Source organism: Caretta caretta, chromosome 6 (assembly GCF_965140235.1).
Source record: "Caretta caretta isolate rCarCar2 chromosome 6, rCarCar1.hap1, whole genome shotgun sequence".
Taxonomy (NCBI): domain Eukaryota; kingdom Metazoa; phylum Chordata; order Testudines; family Cheloniidae; genus Caretta; species Caretta caretta.
Window position 1 is genome coordinate 98,559,221 of NC_134211.1, and position 14,521 is coordinate 98,573,741.

Genomic DNA, 14,521 nt, shown 5'->3' on the forward strand with positions numbered 1-14,521 from the left:
GATCAGGGGAAGTCCCGGATGACTGGAAAAAGGCTAATGTAGTGCCCATCTTTAAAGAAGGGAAGAAGGAGGATCCTGGGAACTACAGGCCAGTCAGCCTCACCTCAGTCCCTGGAAAAATCATGGAGCACGTCCTCAAGGAATCAATTCTGAAGCACTTAGAGCAGAGGAAAGTGATCAGGAACAGTCAGCATGGATTCACCAAGGGCAAATCATGCCTGACTAATCTATTTGCCTTCTATGACGAGATAACTGGCTCTGTGGATGAGGGGAAAGGAGTGGACATGTTATTCCTTGACTTTAGCAAAGCTTTTGATATGGTCTCTCACAGTATTCTTGCCAGCAAGTTAAAGAAGTATGGACTGGATAAATGGACTATAAGGTGGATAGAAAGCTACGTAGATCGTCAGGCTCAATGGGTAGTGATCAATGGCTCCATGTCTAGTTGGCAGCCAGTATCAAGCGGAGTGCCCCAAGGTTGGTCCTGGGGCTGGTTTTGTTCAATATCTTCATTAATGATCTGGAGGATGGCATGGACTGCACCCTCAGCAAGTTTACAGATGACACTAAACTGGGAGGAGTGGTAAATATGCTGGAGGGTAGGGATAGGATACAGAGGGACCTAGAAAAATTAGAGGATTGGGCCAAAAGAAATCTGATGAGATTCAACAAGGACAAGTGCAGAGTCCTGCACTTAGAACGGAAGAACCCCATGCACTGCTACAGACTAGGGACCGAATGGCTAGGTAGCGATTCTACAGAAAAAGACCTAGGGGTTACAGTGGACGAGAAGCTGGACATGAATCAACAGTGTGCCCTTGTTGCCAAGAAGGCTAACAGCATTTTGGGTTGTTTAAGTAGGAGCATTGCCAGCAGATCGAGGGACATGATCGTTCCCCTCTATTTGGCGTTGGTGAGGCTTCATCTGGAGTACTGTGTCCAGTTTGGGCCCCACACTACAAGAAGGATGTGGAAAAATTGGAAAGAGTCCAGTGGAGGGCAACAAAAATGATTATGGGGCTGCAGCACATGATTTATAAGGAGAGGCTGAGGGAACTGGGATTGTTTAGTCTGTGGAAGAGAAGAATGAGGGGGGATCTGATAGCTGCTTTCAACTACCTGAAAGTGGGTTCCAGAGAGGATGGTTCTAGACTATTCTCAGTGGTAGAAGAGGACAGGACAAGGAGTAATGGTCTCAAGTTGCAGTGGGGGAGGTTTAGGTTGGATATTAGGAAAAACTTTTTCACTAGGAGGGTGGTGAAACACTGGAATGCGTTACCTAGGGAGGTGGTGGAATCTCCTTCCTTAGAGGTTTTTAAGGTCAGGCTTGACAAAGCTCTGGTTGGGATGATTTAGTTGGGGATTGGTCCTGCTTTGAGCAGGGGGTTGGACTAGATGACCTCCTGAAGTCCCTTCCAACCCTGATATTCTATGATTCTAAGACCAAGGTGGGGCTGAGAGGCTTGCATCTGGTGGCTCACTCTAAGAGTGGAGGACCAGTGCCTGGAAGTCAGTGACAAATGCCTCTCTGGGGAACGGTGCTGGGGAGACAGGGACCGGTGCTGTGGCAGCGAGTGGTCTCGCACCGGCGGAGACTGATGTATTGAAGACCATCTAGGGGACTGAGACCTATGCCGGGGTGTCAGCTGATGGGAGGTGGGTCGGTACCAGGAATTCAGAGACTGGTGCCTTGATGCAGGAGACCGCGGGCACAGTGCCGGGGATCTGGGCCATCTAGCCGGAGACCGAGGTTCCAGAGCTGGGAGTCGTGGTTGCAGAGTCGGGGAACGAACGCTTCTGCTCTGGGCACTGACGATGCCCCACTGCCCTTAGAAGTGGTTCCATGGTTGGCTTGCCCTTGGATTGGGGAGCCTTAGTCGAATCTGTTGCAGGACACAGCGTGGGCAGTACCAGAAGGGTGATTAGGTCCCTAGCCACCTGGAAGGTCTTGGGCATCAAAGACACTAAGAGGTGCTGGGGTCCCTAACCATGCCCAGGAGTCGGAGGTGGATCCCTGGACGGGCTGGGGGTGTCCAGCTGGAGAGATGTCCCCTTGGAGCTCCAGGGTGACCGTGAGGCCTGAAATTGGTCCTTTGCCCAACTCCCTCTTCCCCTCTTTACTCTGTGCCAAGGAGCCACGCTCCTTTTTCTGGCGTTTCTTGGGTACCAGCGAGGGGAAATGGTGTCGGGCAGAACTCAGGGCTAGCGGGGCACTCAGGAGTGGGAGGGTTCCGACACTAGGCGAAGTGCAGCCTTCATGAGGAGGGCCTTTAGGCAAATGTCCCGCTCTTTTTGAGTCCTGGGCCAAAAGTTCTCACAGATTCTGCACTTCTCCTTTATGTGTGAAGCACTTTAAGCAGCACTTTAAGCAGCTGCTATGGGGGTCACTAACAGGCATAGGCCTGTTGCAAGTTGAACAGGGTTTGAAGCCCAGAGACCAGGGCATGCCCCGCTTCGGGGCAAAGTCCCTGCTGGAACTCTAACTCACTAACACTTAACACTTAATCACTAACTAAGTACTAACAACTATATAGAAAGAGACAGTCAATAGGCTGTTAGAAACCACTATCCACCTGCGAGGCAAGAGGAAGGCGCTCAGACCAATCATCATGGGCGATAAGAAGGAATTGAGAAGGCATAGGGCCAGTGGTGCCTCATATACCGGTATATGAGCACAGCACTCTAGAGGGCGCCAGAGCCGGCCCTATGGATACCGCTAAGGCAAAAAATTCCGACAACTGTGCATGTGGGCAAGCACGCACTTAGAATGGAATCGCATGAACGAGCACTCGAAAAAGAATAACAAGTTCTTCACCATCTGCTTACTGGACTTGTTGCTCGTTGTGATGGTTTGGGAAATCTATGTACATCTCATGAATTTTGACTGGTTTTATGAACTCTATGTATAACTCTAATTCTCAATGTGTACAAAGTTAGCCATTTGCTAACAGGGAGGCTGTCACATCTGGAAACAACTACAAGACAATCCAAAAAATCATTAATATGGAATGACTTTGCCTTGGCAATATAATGGATATGCTAAACAGATTGGCCAAGATGAAGAAAACTGGCTCTTCTTCCCAGGTTGTCTGGGGCCCTCGTTGGATCAGTGGAAATACCCCAGCAGTAAAGGAGAAATAAAGTAACAAAGTATAAGCACTGGCTTTTAAAAACTCAAACTCTGGAAGGTTTCAGGAAACAGAGACATGCATTCTGAGCTAGAGGGAATCTTTTGACTGCTAGACCTGAACAAGCTAAGGAGAGCTTGTTGCAGGGGCAGAGAAATGGACCTGGAGGTTTACCAGGAGGTGAGGAGAGTCTGGGGACCCTGCAAAGACTGACTAAAACCCAAATGGGCTCTTTTAGTGGTGAGGACACTGAAGGGACAGTTATTCTGTGCAGATTTTGTTATTTTTGCATGGATCTGTAAGTCTGGATGCTTTCTCTATGAATAAAATGTGTGTATGTGTTTAAGGGATTACTTTGCAAAGCCTCTGGATTCCTTGTCATAACTGTTATATGTTCTGGAAGGGTTAAACAGTGTACAAGATTACCCATGAGGGTGGAGCTCTGAGCTTCTTCATTTTAGAGAAGAAACAAATAAAAGAGGACATGATAGAGTTAAATAAGAATGTATGATTAGCCTATGGAACTCATTGCCACAATTTATAATTGAAGACAAGAACTTAGAAGAATTCAAAAAGTTTTAGCCTCTCATATCAATTTCCACTACAGAATTATTAGTATTGTTTAATTTTTCTTCTGGCAGTGAACATCATGTACTATGTACTTTCCAAGAGTTTGCATTAAAAAACAAACACACAAACAAATAAAAACAAATAAAACAGAGATGGAGGTAACTGGGTATGATAAATAATATACTGTTTTGGTTTTTTAAAAGCTAAATAGATAATTTCAAAATGCTCACACACTATGCATAGTCGGTCAGTTCATTTCTTGTATGCATCATGACATAAGAGGGTCTTTAGGAAGAATATGAATATGCAGAGGGTACTGGCTTTGCAGAGTGGCTGAGAAAGGACATTATATACACAAAGAGGCCCTGTATGAGAATGTGCAGAAGTACCTCTGAAAGAAGCAGATAAAAGACGTGTTCTGCACCTCTCTCTGAAACAGTGAGAGCGGCCACGATCAGAGAGTGAATACAGGACTAGATGAGCCAGTGGTCTAGTCCAGTATGTCAATTGCTGCACTTCCTCCTGTGCAAGAAAAGATAGAATCTAGCCTTCAACTCATCTTTCTAAGATACAACCTGTTAAAATAGCTGCTAACATGCAATGTTGCTAATATATACCCAATGACTGATTAAGCCAGAGAACTGACAAACAGAAAGAGTTCTAGCCATGAAGACAATAGTCAAAATAATGCAAATTTTAAAAACTGTTCTGTACGAATTTCATCTTTAGCAGAAGCAACCAGGTGTTTTGTTGGAACCTGGAGGAGCTCAATATTTTATTAAAACTAACTGATTTTTGCTGATGGTCTCACATCAGAGTTTATAATTTTTGTTTATTGCAGTTTGAGATAGCTCAACTTTGCTCCTAAAGAATGAACTGAAATGCCAAAGAATGGATTAATTTTATTACTTGGTTATCAAAGAGGTTTTATGTTTATTTTCCCAGAGCAGATACTAAAGAATCCAAAACATGATAAGAAACATCATGATAAGAAAAATTAGTAAAGAGAAAAAATGAATAAAAACAGATTTTACATTTAAAGATTTGTGTTTAATGTATATTATTCATTAATAACAACTTCCAAAAGCAGCACTAAAAGGCTTAAACTCTTCAAAGGCTCAATTAAAAACAATAGTTTGGGGCGCCAAATTCTTTTAGAAGCCTCAAGGAGTCTTTGCAGTGGATTTTCTGAAGTAAATTTTTGGGGAATTAAAATAAAAGACATGAATGCTCGCATAGAAAGTTTTGTCCTTCTGACAGTTTTTAGAGGAAGAACAACATTGAAGGTCCTTTACTGGCAGAGCCTAGCCTGTAGCAGTGGCTCTCAGGATTGGTCTTCCTCTAAAGTTCCAAGGAGGCATTGCAGACTCATTGTCTAAGGCCTTGTCTACACTACCAAGGTTTGTCAACAAAAGGCAGCTTTTGTCAACAAAACAGTGAATGCGATGCAACTTTTGTTGGCAAAAATGCTCCGTTTTGGTGACAAAATACAACCACCCCGAGAGACATAAATCTTTTTCCTCTAAATTTTTGTCGACAAAGTGCCAGTGTAGACACTACACCTGATTTTATTGCTTTAATTGGCCTCCAGGAGGTGTCCCACATTGCCCACTGTGACTGCTCTGGTCAGCAGTTTGAACTCCACTGCCCTGCAGCCAGGTAAACAACCATCTGCCCCACCCCTTAGAATATGGAGAGAGGAACCTGTACAGTCACAGCTGTGCTTGAGCCGCAGGAATTGGGATACGTACGGGCACGTTCCTCGAGGCTTGTGTGAAAAGAGCTACGATCAGGACATCCTGAAATGCAGAGCAAAGATAAGGTAGCTGAGGCAGGCGTACCATAAGGTGAGGGAGACAAACCGTTGCTCCAGTGCTGCACCTAAGACCTGAAATTCTATAAGGAGGTGGACACTATCCTCGGAGGCGACCCCACCTCCACTGCCAAGCCCTGTGGATACTTCGGCGGGCCTGGAGGTGGTGGAAAGAGGATCTAACCTGGAGGACGAAGTCACTGATTAGATGATGTGGAGTTCCCGGCGGGGTCGCCCAGTGGGGCAGGCAGCCAGGAACTGTTCACCACTCCAGAGGTGTCTAGCCAGTCTCAGCGGTTACTCTCCAGTGAGCAAGAAGCAGGAGAGGAGACACCTGGTAAGTGGCTGTGGTTTGTGTACTGTGGAGGAGAGTTCAGGGTATAGAAATGTTTAAGGCTGGCTGTGTTTCTGTGAGCTGGACATTTCCCTGTGTAGCTAATCAGTACAGCAGAACAGGATGTTGATGCACATTGAGATCTCATGGGAATCCTCCAGAGAGATCTCCAGGAAAGTTTCCTGGAGGTACTCGGTAATTCTCTGCTGAAGGTTCCATGGCAGAGCAGCTTTGTTCCTTCCCCCATTGTAGGAAACTTTCCTGCGCCATTCGGCAATTATTTGTGCGGGGACCAAAGCAGCACACTAGCGAGCAGCATGGGGAGCAGGGTGGAAGCCAAAAGCATGTAGCAGATGTACCTTCATTTCCCTTCTTACCCTTAGCAGTGAGATGTCTTCTAGATTGACCCTTGCCTGTGGAAAAGTGTGGGAGAATTTTAGAATTTTTTCCCTAGTTAGCTGCATCACAACCCTTGCAGAGTGAGTGCTCTTTTCCCCATACAGAGCCCCCTTCCCCTCATCAACACTCACCATGCTTTGGGTGTTCGCAGAGATGTGTGCTTGCCAAGGGTCAGTGAGAAAGTGATTGTTATGTTGCAAAGGGTGTATTTTACTGAAATGTTTCAATGCCGTGAGTGAATTTAACAATGATGCTTCTGTGCATTGTTCCTTGTGCTTCGGCAGATGTGGCCTTCAGAAACACCCCACACACACTGGCCGAGCGTCTCTGCCACATAAGAAAGCGCCCAAGAAAGAACAAAGAAGACATGTTCTAGCAGGTACTGCACTCCTCCAATGCAGAGAAAAGGGAATGCAAGGAGTAGTGGGAAGCCGAAAGGCAGGAGAGAAAAGGAAATCAGGAGTTTGTTAAGGACACTACTGAGCAGGTGATTCAAGTAATGGAGGAGCAAACGCAAACGCTGAAGTCCTTAATAATGCTGCAGACTGAGCGGATCCATGCCTGCCCTCCCCTGCAGCACATTCAGAATTCTTTTCCATGTCCCCTGCCCCAAAACTCCGCCTGCACAGTCCTTTCCACTTTCTGGGACTTCTAGGTTTCCTCTTCACTCCACCCCTTCAGACAATTTTCGTAATGATAGCTGGACCTCCACACAGCTCTGAAAGTCTGCCCTTTCCTGGTACCTCCTTTCCCACCAAGTATCTTTGTGTGTTTCTGTGTTTCTGTGTGCTGTTTCTTGTGCAATAACAACAAAGTTTTTGAATGGTAACTCATCTTTGTTTGTTTTCTACAAACTGAGAAAGCAGGCACTGCCAACACATATCCAGGCAGTTTATTCATGTGCTTGCTGGAATGTAAAGCCCCAAATGCCACTGTTACTTCCTAGGAAAACTACATGTAATGTGAACGAGGAGTACTTGTGGCATCTTAGAGACTAACAAATTTATTTGGGCATAAGCTTTTGTGGGCTAAAACCCACTTCATCAGATGCATGGAATGGAAAATACAGTAGGAAGATATATATATATATATACACACACAGAGAACATGAAAAGATGGGGATTGCCATACCAACTCTAATGAGATAAATCAATTAAGGTGGGCTATTATCAGCAGGAGAAAAAAAACTTTTGTAGTGATAATCAGGATGGCCCATTTCAAAACAGTTGACAAGAAGGTATAAGTAACAGTAGGGGGAAAAATTAGCATCAGGAAATAGTTTTTAGTTTGTGTAATGACCCATCCACTTCCAGTCTTTGTTCAAGCCTAATTTGATAGTGTCCAGTTTGCAAATTAATTCCAGTTCTGCAGTTTCTCATTAGAATCTGTTTTTGAAGTTTTTTTGTTCACAGTTAGGGAAACCCATTTCTGCAAAGCCATCCACTATTTCACACAAGTTTCCCAGAGTCACGGTTCTTCATAGCAGGATGCAATTAATTGCCCTGCACACTTGCATTAACGCAGCCCCAATGGTCGACTTCCCAACTCCAAACTGATTTGCAACTGACCGGTTGCAGTCTAGAGTTGCCAGCTTCCACATATCGATTGCCACAAACTTCTCTACCAATAGGGCAGCTCTCATTCTGGTGTCCTTTTGCCGCAGTGCTGGGGCGAGCTCTTCACAGAGTTCCAGGAAGGTGGCTTTCCGAATCCGAAAGCTCTGTAGCCATTGCTTGTCATCCCAGACCTGCACGATAATATGATCCCACCATTTAGTGCTTGTTTCATCAGCCCAAAAACGACAGTCCACTCTCTGTAGCTGTTCTGTGAATGCCAAAAGCAATCTAAAGTGCTCCTATCCACATCCGACAGCATGTCAGGCGACTGGGAATCTTCTTCACTTAGGAACTTCGTGATTAACTGCATTGCCATCCGTGATGTCTTCATGACAGTTAACAGAGCATAGGATAGCACTGCAGAATTCATCCCTTCTCACAAAGATGCTGGGGTGCACAGAAAAGAAGGCTGTTGAAAAATGCCACAAAAGAAAGTCGGAAGCCCATGGAGTCCTGGGACTGAAAGCAATGTATTATAGGACATTGAGCCTGGTCCCAAGATGCGCCGCGATCCGCTCTGCCATCCCACAACACCTAGCGACAGACGGTGCCAAACTGAACTGTGGGATAGGTACCCACAGTGCATTGTTCACACTGTCGATGATAGTGCCCAAATTGTGGGCATGCTCTGCCGACAAAGAGAGCAAGTATGAACATGACATTCCGATTTTTATTAAGCCGATTTTTGAGTACTGACATCATTTTTATCAACAAAACTTAGTAGTGCAAACAAGGCCTAGGATTTGTGGCACTGCTTGTGACAAGGAAAGGACTAGTTATTATTAAAGTGATTCATTCCAGCTCTTTTGATTTGGAGAACATGCTCTTTGATCTCATTCCAGATGTGTGAAATTGAACAGTAGCTTCCTACAGAGAATATTTATTATTAGAGAATCTGTGTCATTTCAGGGTGATCACTAGAAAGCATTTTTAACTGCAAAACTTGAACGTGGTCCATATCTAAGCACGAAGAGGAGATCACACTTACAAATTGACTTGCAGTATACCTTCAAACAAAAAAGCAAGATGAAATATGTATATATATATATTTTTAATATATTTTACCTGAAAAATCAACAGCACAAACACCATACTGGTGATAGCCCTTTAATACTGACAGTGGTTTGATTGTCTCTGTATCCCAAATGTGTATTGAGGAATCTCGACCAACCTAAAATATAAAGGATTTTAGGCATTCTTTTGTATCATATTTTGTATTTTTGCTCAAAATAATAATTTTACCTTAAAATTTTAATTACATCAGTAAATAAACTGAAAAAATTATAGTGATGATGTACTTCTCCCTCCCACCTTGTCTATAAAATACCAAATATTATTGTAGTCCTAAAGTATCAACATGAAAATTCTCCCTCCTGCCTCGCACCTGTCACTCCCATGGCTGGCCCTAAGGAAGAACTTGAAAAAATTACCTACAATTAACTAAACCTTATAATGGAATTCTACACTGAAAAGAGTATATTGTGGGAGGGTTGCATGTTTATTGTCTCAGTTATTTCTATGTCAGTTGTTTTCAGTTTACAAATAAAACTACTAGATTGTAAACTACTCTACGCTCGAGAGCCAACATAACTTCTTTCCTTTTCATGCATCATTACCAGTAATAAAGGTTTTGCAGGTCAAATTATGTGATACCTATGCAATTCTATTACTTTCAGTAAGTTTGCAGCAATGCAGATGACTCAAATTTAGGATAATAGTCTCTTGGTGTCAAGAATATTTTCTTTTAGCTATGTTGAGCATGCAGGCATTACTAGTCTTTAGTTATCTGATCACTTACTATTTGTTCTACAGTATCTGTGCCTCATTCAATACACAAAATGGCAGTGAACGAGGCAGACAGCTGCAGAAAGACAAAGGGCATTCCAATCTGGTTTAAGGCACCAGACTGGTCCCTAGGGTTCTACTTGGTTCTGCCACATATTTACTACATGATGTCAGGCAAGCTTATCCTAATGCGCATACCTGGGGGGGGGGGGGGCTGAATCAACATTTTATGGGCAACCTTAATTATAACATTTCTTAATTTAGTGCCTGACTTTACAATCTTAATGTTGTTTTAATACATATTTTAGAATCTACTATATCTTAGGTACATTTTTATTCAAATATTTTCACCTTTAAAAACGTGTACTATATAAAACAAAGCGGTTTACTGTATAATCAAAAATCTCTGACTAGGCCAAATTGTTTGCATTAATCTCAAACATATTTGTAAATTCTGGACAAAAAGTATTACCAATGTAAGGGTAAATTCTTTACTGAGAATTTGGTGAGCTGTCTAGTTAATAATCATTTGTCTTTATCTATACCAACAGTTTCTTAGACTCTGAGTTCACTAATTAAAACTCAAAATATTCTCTCAAGATCAAGCCATAAATTCTTGATGTGAGAACAAAGCTTTTGAAAGAAGATGTTTATCAGAAAAGGATGCCTGTGAAAAGTACTAAAGGTATGTACTGTCTGTAGATTGATAAAATAGCATCTTATTGTAAACAATAACAGCACTGAGATTTTGAGCATACATATAGAATTCAGACAGATGATAATATAAAACAGTCTAAACTGGAAATCCAGAGTATGAGAAAATTTGCTTTTGGCAGCTACCTTTAACAATGTAAAAATGTTATTTGTATTCAGTTTTTTTCTATATGTTATCTTACAGTGGCAACACAATATAATGTTGATTTTTAAAAAATAAAATAAAAATGTAAATGTATTCATGCTCATTTGAGAGTTAATCAGTTATAAACTCAGTCAGTTGTCAAAATTGATGAAATATATCTAACTGGAAAGAAGTAGGGCTGTGGATTAATCGCAGTTAACTCATGTGATTAATTAAAAAAAAGTAACTGCGATTAAAAAAATTAATCGCGATTAATCGCACCGTTAAACAACAGAATACCAATTGAAATGAATTACATATTTTTGGATGTTTTTCAACATTTTCAAATATATTGATTTCTATTACAACACAGAATAGAAAAAGTGTACAGTGCTCACTTTATGTTATTTTTATTACAAATATTTGAACTGTAAAAATGATAAACAAAAGAAAGAGTATTTTTCAATTCACTTCATACAAGTAAACTGTAGTACAATCTCTTTATCGTGACAGTGTAACTTACAAATGTAGATTTTTTTTGTTACAAAACTGCATTCAGAAACAAAACAATGTAAAACTTTAGAGCCTACAAGTCCATTCAATCCTACTTCTTGTTCAGCCAATTGCTAAGACAAACAAGTTTGTTTACATTTACGGGGGCCTGCTCACTACTTCATATTTACAGTGTCACCTGAAAGTGAGAACAGGTGTGTCATAAATATAAAGGGAAGGGTAAACCCTTTTGAAATCCCTCCTGGCCAGGGGAAAGCTCCTCTCACCTGTAAAGGGTTAAGAAGCTAAAGGTAACCTCGCTGGCACCTGACCAAAATGACCAATGAGGAGACAAGATACTTTCAAAAGCTGGGAGGAGGGAGAGAAACAAAGGGTCTGTGTCTGTCTGTATGCTGGGTCTTTGCCGGGGATAGACCAGGAATGGAGTCTTAGAACTTTTAGTAAGTAATCTAGCTAGGTATGTGTTAGATTATGATTTCTTTAAATGGCTGAGAAAAGAATTGTGCTGAATAGAATGACTATTTCTGTCTGTGTATCTTTTTTGTAACTTAAGGTTTTGCCTAGAGGGGTTCTCTATGTTTTTTTAATCTAATTACCCTGTAAGATATCTACCATCCTGATTTTACAGGGGGGATTTCTTTATTTCTATTTACTTCTATTTTTGTTAAAAGTCTTCTTGTAAGAAAACTGAATGCTTTTTCATTGTTCTCAGATCCAAGGGTTTGGGTCTGTGGTCACCTATGCAAATTGGTGAGGCTTTTTATCCAACATTCCCAGGAAAGGGGGGGTGCAAGTGTTGGGAGGATTGTTCATTGTTCTTAAGATCCAAGGGTCGGGGTCTGTAGTCACCTAGGCAAATTGGTGAGGCTTTTTACCAAACCTTGTCCAGGAAGTGGGGTGCAAGGTTTTGGGAAGTATTTTGGGGGGAAGGACGCATCCAAACAGCTCTTCCCCAGTAACCAGTATTAGTTTGGTGGTGGTAGCGGCCAGTCCAAGGACAACGGGTGGAATATTTTGTACCTTGGGGAAGTTTTGACCTAAGCTGGTAAAGATAAGCTTAGGAGGTTTTTCATGCAGGTCCCCACATCTGTACCCTAGAGTTCAGAGTGGGGGAGGAACCTTGACAATTTACAGTGTCACCTGAAAGTGAGAACAGGTGTTTGCATGGCACTTTTGTAGCTGGCATTGCAAGGTATTTATGTGCCAGATATGCTCAACATTCATATGCCCCTTCATGCTTCGGCCACCATTCCAGAGGACATGCTTCCATGTTGATGATGCTCTTCAAAAAAATAATGCGTTAATTAAATTGGTGACTGAACTCCTTGGGGAAGAACTGTATGCCTCCGTTCTGTTTTACCCACATTCTGCTATATACTTCATGTTATAGCAGTCTCGGATGATGACCTAGTATATGTTCGTTTTAAGAACACTTTCACAGCAGATTGGTACTGTCTTTGCGTTTTGTCAAATGTGAGATTTCTAAGGATACAGCACTCAACCCAACGCTTAAGAATCTTAAGTGCCTTCCAAAATCTGAGCAGGATGAGGAGTAGAGCATGCTTTCAGAAGTCTTAAAAGAACAACACTCCCATGCAGAAACTACAGAACCCGAACCACCAAGAAAGAAAATCAACCTTCTGCTGTTGGAATCTGACTCAAATGATGAAAATGAACATGCGTTGGTCCTCTCTGCTTTGGATCATTATCGAGCAGAACCCACCATCAGCATGGACGCATGTCTTCTCGAATGGTGGTTGATGCATGAAGGGACATATGAATCTTTAGCGCATCTGGCATGTAAATATCTTGTATGCCAGCTATGACAGTGCCATGCGAACACCTGTTCTCACTTTCAGTTGACATTGTAAACAAGACGTGGGCAGCATTATCTTGTGCAAATTGTAACCAAACTTGTTTGTCTGAATGATTGGCTGAACAAGAAGTAGGACTGAGTGGACTTGCAGGCTCCAAAGTTTTACATTGTTTTATTTTTGAATGCAGTTATTTTTTGTACATAATTCTACATTTGCAAGTTCAACTTTCATGATAAAGCGATTGCACTACAGTACTTGTATTAGGTGAATTGAAATATACTATTTCTTTTGTTTTTTACAGTGCAAATATAGAGAGCACTGTACTCTATGTATGGTGTTGTGTAACTGAAATCAATATATTTGAAAATGTAGAAAATATCCAAAAAATTTTAAATAAATGGTATTCTATTATTGTTTACCAGTGTGATTAATCACAATTAATTTTTTTAATCACTTGACAGCTCTAGAAAAAAGCTGAGGTTCTCAATTTTTAGACCTCTCTCTGTCCCCAACACAATTTCAAAAATTTACCTGCATATTTGTAGACTGCAAAATCCTAAATATGCATGTGTAAATTCACTAAAGTACTGTAACTTCAAATTTCTAATGCATATAAACATTTATCCTACCTGGCCTGTTGCCACGTAGTCCTTTAAGGGATGAATAGCAAGGCAAAGAATGTCATCATCATGACCCAGATAAAAGCGCTGTGTGTTCTGCTGCCGATTGTATACTACGCCCACTGCTGCAACATGGTATACAATTTCACCAGTCTGAGTGTAAAATAGATTACTCCGACAATCATAACCTCTGTAACTAATTAAAAAAATAGTTTTTAGATCAAGATCACAAGCATAGATGCTAAGTAGTTAACGATATAAAAACAATCAGGACACATTCAATTCTTAAATTAAGTAACACCTTACAAATGATTTACCAAGTACTACACAGGAGTATTAAAAATGATTCATATCTCTATTTCCAAAGAATACTACTTTACAAACTTCAATTAATATGCAAAGATCATTACATCTACCCCTAACTTGAAAGAGATTGTTTTTTAACAGTAATGCTTCAAAAGAAGTTTAGAACAGGAAGTAAAGACTAATATTTTTTTCCAAATGAAACTGCAGGGGGACTTTAGGTAGATTGCATGCAGTTGTACAGGTTGGAATTTGTCCAGAATACCAGGCTTAACATTTTCTTTCTACATCACAAGTGGTTAGGATCCTGGGTGAATTTGGTCAGGAGTTTTCAGTCAAAATGATTTTTCAGTGGAAAATGCATTTTATTTCAGGTTGGTTCAACCCATACCAAAACATTTCAGTTTGTTGAACTGAACTAAAAGATTTTGTTTTGAGTCAGTTTAGTGTTCAACTACATCTGCCTGTGCTACTCCAGTGCTTCATGCTTCATTCTGTCTTAAAGGCTAGAGTCTGGGGCTGGACTTCATCTCTCTTGACGCACCATAGTTTCTCTTTTGATCCAACTGTGTGGTGCATCCTGGGAGTCATGTGACTGTGGATGCATCATGGGAGATGCAGTCCAGTTGATAAGGGAAAATGAAAGCATGAGGCACTCAAAATACAACTCCCAGAAGGAAATGCAGCACCACAGGCAGATGCAGTTGTCCAAAAGACTCAAAATAAAGCATTTAGTTTCAATGAACTTGTCAAAACAAATAATTTTGCCATCTCAAAATCTAAAT

The 14,521-nt window shown here is 41.5% G+C and overlaps 1 protein-coding gene across 8 annotated transcripts in view; it reads right to left on the minus strand.

Annotated features, from left to right (window-relative positions):
- EML5 (EMAP like 5) overlaps positions 1-14,521 on the minus strand; it is a 295,572-nt gene that overhangs the window by 141,694 nt on the left and 139,357 nt on the right. For all 8 annotated transcript variants that reach the window (XR_012669025.1, XM_048854106.2, XM_048854105.2 and 5 more), the window contains exons 14-15: positions 13,443-13,629; positions 8,926-9,031 (exon numbers count right to left, since the gene is read on the minus strand). Coding sequence is in view for 7 of the 8 variants with exons in the window: in XM_048854106.2 (XP_048710063.1) it covers positions 8,926-9,031; positions 13,443-13,629 (293 nt within the window). In the remaining variant the exon portion in view is untranslated. The remainder of the gene's footprint in view (positions 1-8,925; positions 9,032-13,442; positions 13,630-14,521) is intronic.